Source organism: Zingiber officinale, chromosome 11B (genome assembly GCF_018446385.1).
Source record: "Zingiber officinale cultivar Zhangliang chromosome 11B, Zo_v1.1, whole genome shotgun sequence".
Taxonomy (NCBI): domain Eukaryota; kingdom Viridiplantae; phylum Streptophyta; class Magnoliopsida; order Zingiberales; family Zingiberaceae; genus Zingiber; species Zingiber officinale.
In genome coordinates, this window is record NC_056007.1 from 864345 (window position 1) to 870510 (window position 6166).

The following is a 6166-nucleotide window of genomic DNA, read 5'->3' on the forward strand; positions in this document are numbered from 1 at the left end:
TTTGGTAACTTACCATCCAGGAAATTATTGAAAATTAGCAACAAAATCTTCAAAGCCTTCCATGGATCTTCCAAGTGCACTAATTTTTCTTTGTTTGGAAAGTTACTATAAAATCAAATGAAATCTAGCAATCAAAGCTTCCCTCTTTTCCCTATGGCGGGAGATGTGTTTAAACTTTAAATCTGAATGATAGGTTAAATCGAGAAACACTCATCGTCAAATTGATTCATAGCGAATAATAAGACACTTCAAGTGACCTAAATTTGTGATTTTAAAACATAAACTAGTATTGGTATCAAATGATCATGCGTTTGACCTTAATAATTAGTTGTAATTGGTCGAGTAATGATAATATTTTTAAATTCTCCCCTTTGGAATCTTGTTAAAATATTTTTTAAAAATTCTAAAAATAATCAGAACATCAAAAATATATGTTACTTTTAGAACACCAGATTTATTTAAATATTTAAAAAAATGAACCGAATCAGTACAAAGAGAAAGATTATACACTAAATAATAACATTAAGAAGCAACACTATAAAGGAACTAGCTGAAAATTTTTACAAAGCCTTCCTAAACTCTATTTTTTTCATATATATATATATTTTACCTTCATTTTTTATTTTTTTTCATACAAAAAAAAAATCTATCTTCTTGATTAATCAGTTTCCGTAATTTCTATTTATACCAATTCTCCCATTTAAAAGTTCATTCGAGATCGTTCCTTCTCCTTTGAGAATAAACAAGACACAGAGAGGGAGTTTGAGCACGTTTCTTCTCTCTGTTTTTCTTTTTCTTTTTTTTTTATCATAAATTTCAGGGGATTGATTGATTGATTGATTGATTAATTATGGCGTTAGATTTTGTTGCAGGTTGAAGAAGAATGGATCGTCTTCCTCCTTCGCACCTGGCTCGTGTTAGCAATGATCAAAGACTGCAGCAATCCAATGTCGATGAGGAGGTCAAGAACACTAACAACAGTAGCAACGAGGGGAGTAGCAGCGGCGGCGGAGAGGCCGGAGTGCAGAGCCAGAGGAAGCGCGGCCGGCCGCCGGGATCCAGGAACAAGCCTAAACCGCCTGTGGTCATCACGCGCGACAGCGCCCACGCGGTGCGTGCGCACGTGATGGAGGTGGCCGCCGGCCACGACATCGTCGAGAGCGTCGCCGAATTTGCGCGCCGCCGTCAGGTCGGCGTCAGCTTGATCAGCGGCCGTGGGACCGTCTCCGACGTGACCGTCAGCGGGCCGGCCGGCGTCGTGATGCCGCTGCGTGGCCGGTTCGATATCGTCTCGCTCTCGGGGTTGGTCCTGCCGTCGTCGTCTCTGCCGGCGGCGTCATGGCTGACGGTGTACTTGGGCAGCGTGCAAGGGCAGCTGGTGGGCGGGAGCGTGGTGGGGCCGATGGTGGCGGCGACGCCGGTGATGATCATGGCCTCCTCGTTCGGGAACGCCGCCTACGAGAGGCTGCCTCTGATGCCGGAGGAGCCGCCTGATCAAGACATCCGCCCGTTGCAGGGTCCGTCGCCGGCGCTTCCTCCGGTGCCGCAACAATTGGTAGGCGGCGCGAACAACCCCCCGCCGTTTCATGGCCACCTGCCGCAGCTGCTGAGTCTGATCAACAACACCAACACCACCACCACCACCACCGCCAATCAGAACATCCTACCGTCGCCGACCGACGACGAGTTCCGATCTTGGGGAAAAGCACAGAATCACTAATTTGACGGAAATAGTGATTCGATTATATGTTAATGATGATTTTATTGTTTGTTTTAAATATACTCAATTATGCTTAACTATGTTAAAATGTTTAAGGTCTGTTTTAAGTTTGGATGAAAATGTTCAAGTGTTACATTAAAATATAAACAGTTGATACTACATAGAGAATAACCTTTAGACCATAAATCTTAAATCGGCATGTTTAATTGAAAATTATTATTGTAATCTTGGTTATCTATCGTTATTTAATCTTGTTTAATTCAAATAACATTAGATTATGAGGTAATGAAGTATATCTATATTAATATTAAGATGCATTCGTGCGAAAAGAAAAGACTATTCTAGAAAGTCGAGCAGAAATTTTTTTTAATCTTGTATAATTATATGATTTGGACATTGATTTGATCATTGTCAGAATATCCCAAGATAGTAACATACCATATATGGGGGTCTCTGAAGGGCATACCTTATATGCAGAGTTGTGTGAGACTACTTCACCATGTGGAGTAAAAAGATCCTAAAAATTTTGAGAAGGATCTAGAAGAGAATCTGAATATAGACCAAATTAATGGAGAATCCTAGAGCTGACCTACCTAAGATTGGAAGAAGAACATGCCGTCGAAAGAATGATAATGAACGAATCGAAAAGCTTTTCAAAGTTTCACGAACCAAAACCCTATGTTTGCTCTTGATGCTCTCTTTTGATCACACACCTTTCACCAATTGCCTTGACCCCCTTTTATAAGAGGAAAATGACTATTTCCCTACCTCCATTAATGGAGGATAGTGAGAGGGCAGGAAGATGAAGGAGAAGAGGTATCATTTCACCTTCTTAATTCCAATCTCTCTCATTCATCTAAGTTAATTCATAAAGATTATTTAGTCACAAAAATCATGTAAGAATATTCAATTCATAGTTTAGGAAAAATAATTCGTACGACAACAAGTATACTGAGCAATTACTACTAAAAAAATTGTTACACATAACTTAGCTACTCTATCAACCGAATCAGAGATGTAAATAACTTACTTTTACCCGAGATTATATTATTCATATCAATATGAGCATTTCTAATTCTCATAATGACTATTATGTCGAGAGCATATTAACATATCCAATTAATATAATTATTCACAATCACATTTTATGTACTTAACAAAAAAATGTAATTGGTCAACCAATGAATAAATATTAAAGATATAAATCAATATTAATCTTCCTTTTTAGCTACAATCTATTCATTTTAACGAGTCACTTTCCTAATTATGATCCATAGACTGAATCATCCATAGTCAATAGGAAACATGCTAAAGTAGCAGACACTAATTAGAACTTCAAGTAGATAGCTAAATAGCCACTTAGGGTAAGATTGAGTTAACTTATAATCTCAAAAGTCTCACATAATAGAGAAGCTAGGATTCATTCTTCTATATCCTTATTGTCGCCATAGTACATGTGGTATAAATCACATGTTACAATATTTTTCTCTTTATAAAAAGGAGTGCATGTTTTTTCTCAGAATTTAATATCATACAGATTTTAATCTAGATATACCTAATATCTAATCCTAAATTCAACTTATGAATTTCAATCTGGCCTTTAGCAGATTCAGGAAATTGTGGGTTCATTTACTTCGATCATCATTAATACATAAATGATCATATTTTGATACAATTATCAAGGAGACCCCAACTTATGAGTATAAATTGTCCCATAAATAATGGTCTTACCTCTATTTATATTTAACAAATAGAGATGATTATCCATGTAAGTGGACCAATCTCAATCTGCTAACATATTCACCAAAATTTTTATCCAAAATTTTTATCCAAACTGTAACAACAACATATACACTGAATAGATTATTACATTTTTATATATTTACTGTGTTACATTTTACGTCAAAGACTTCACATGTCCTTGAAATGACTCTTTGGTCAATAACTTGGTAACAAAATCTGAAAACATAACACGTGTAGGGATATACTCAAAGATTATCTTTTTTTATTAACAATATCTCTTACAAAATTATACTTAATTTCTATGTGCTTTCTCTTCCTGTGATATTTGTGATCCTTAGAAAAAGCTACAGAAACTTGATTGTTACAGTACACCATAGTTTGCAAAATTGCAATCCGGATCGTAGGATCGTACGATTCTATGATTCGGAAACCCAAAATCGATCCAGGATCGTGCATAATCGAGTTTTGCAGTAGGATCGCAGCAGGATCGGAACAGAATCGGTAGGATCAGAGAAGAATCGGAGCAGGATCGGTGGAAGCTTTGAGAGGTCATAACTTTTGACTCGGATTGAACCACCGGGCCTATAATATATCAAATCAAAGCTCGTTCAGAGATCTTTAATAAATTTTAAAGTTTATCCTTAACCACCCTATTTCAAATCCAAAAAATATTATTTAAATCCTTTTTAGATGTCTAGAAGATTTTATCTTTTTTTTTATTATTATTTTTCATCTTATTAGGGTTTTAAATTATTTAAACATATGTTTAACTATTTTTGAGTTAGTTTTTATCAATAATATTATGTCATTTATTTTCCCCCAAAATAATGAGTTTTTGGATGCTTATTGTCTAGTATTATGTGCCATCAACCAGTCTTTAGAAGATTATTTCCGGCGTTTATATTTGAATCAAAGGATTCAATAGCTTCTGGTGTATACGTTAGGTGCTTTGTTGGCCTGTAAATTGAATTATCTTATAAACCAAGGAAATATTTGTGACATTGAATGTGTTATTATTATTGTATTAATAAAAATTTTACATTTTTTTCATTTTATGATATGAAAATATAAATATTATTACTATACGAGAATGATAGTTGAATTACAAGTTAACTTAAATTTGTAAATGTAGTAATGTAATTTGAGGTATTGAGTGTAAATGATTACATATATATACAAAATTAGTTATTTATTTATATGTAAATGAGTTTTTCAAGTATTTTTTTCTAATTATTATTCATGTATGATAAGATTTTAAGGGTTTTTGGTAGAATCGTACGATTCTACGATCCGATCCTGATTGATCCGATCCTGACCCTAAATCGATCCTGCGTAGGATCGCGATTCTACAAACTATGCAGTACAGTGTTGAATTGAGTCGCATGTGAGAGGGGGGGGGGATGAATCACGTGATTTTGAAAAATAAATCTTTTTTGTTTTTAAAACAAAGTACGCAGCAGAAAAATACAGAAATTAAAAAGAACAGAGACAGACACAATTGATTTTACTTAGTTAAGAGCCTTCGGTGACTCCTACTTCAAGACCTAGCTCCAACAGACCTATCGATGGGTAATCTACTAAAATTTCTCTTCCCATACCTTCGGAAGAGAGAATCAAGTACAAAGAAATTCAGAACAGGTGCAACACACTGCACTTGTCCTTTTACAATAATAATAATAATTAAGTGTACAAAATAAAAGATTACCAAACACTCTTTCAAAGAAGGTTGACTTGAGCTCGATATTTGGGCGGCTTATTAGTGGTAGACGAGCGTGGTAGCATCGCAGGAGAGTTGTAGTAGGAAGTCGGAGCATTCAGAAGTCCAACCAGAAGTGCAGATGATCGTGAGAGTGAATTGTGTCATGGCTTGGGCAAGCACTCCCTTTATTGAGCATGGAAGGCGCCTTCAAAGGCCTTGAAGGCGCCTCCAATATGGCAAGTCTGATCCCGAGTAGCTCGGTTTTTATTTTTGGCGAATTATGAACTTTATCCTACGGAAGATGCCTTCCATGCTCTAAAGGCGCCTTCTATGAACAATGCCAAGGAACCTTCAGTGCTTGAAGGCGCCTTCAATGAAGGTGCCTTCCATCCCCTGGAAGGCGCCTCGGGTACTGTTCACCCGAGGTTTTTTGTGTTCTTCTTGCCCTGCAAAGCGTGTTAGTCTAATAAACCAAATAATAACCTGCAAGACAAGTGTTAGTATAATAATACTGAGTAGTAATTAGACCCTATCTCCTCGAGACCAGGATCTAGTCAAGGTCTTAGTTTAGGGGTCTGAAATCGACCTAAACTGGACCGACGCCTACTGTCCCTCAACCGAGACACATCTTCACGAAGTCACTCTCCTCTAGTAACTTACCTTTACTTACCAACTTACAGTTGGTTGACTAGCCTCTTGAGCCACCAGGTCTTCATGCCAGTTTTCAGGTCCGCAGACCCAATTGGACTTCTACCGGTTGTCAGATCCCGCAGACCTAACCAGACTTTCTGTCAGATATCAGGTCAGTCTGTTGACCTATTTGGACTTCACACCAACTATCTGGTCTCGTGGACATAGCTGGATTTCAGCCTGGTGTCAGGTCTTTCAAACCCATCAATTCCTGCACACTTGGTAAAGTACTTAGAACACAAAGACTCCTAATTTAATTCACTTTTCATTCATCAAAACTTGAGTTAGACTATTAATACAAATTGCACCAACAC

General features: G+C 37.0%; 1 protein-coding gene across 1 annotated transcript; it reads left to right on the top strand.

Annotated features, from left to right (window-relative positions):
• The first annotated feature begins 883 nt into the window (after positions 1-883).
• Positions 884-1720, top strand: LOC122035252 (AT-hook motif nuclear-localized protein 18-like). Its single transcript, XM_042594668.1, has one exon. The coding sequence runs from the start codon at positions 884-886 to the stop codon at positions 1718-1720; it is 837 nt and encodes a 278-aa protein (XP_042450602.1).
• Positions 1721-6166: the final 4446 nt, after the last annotated feature.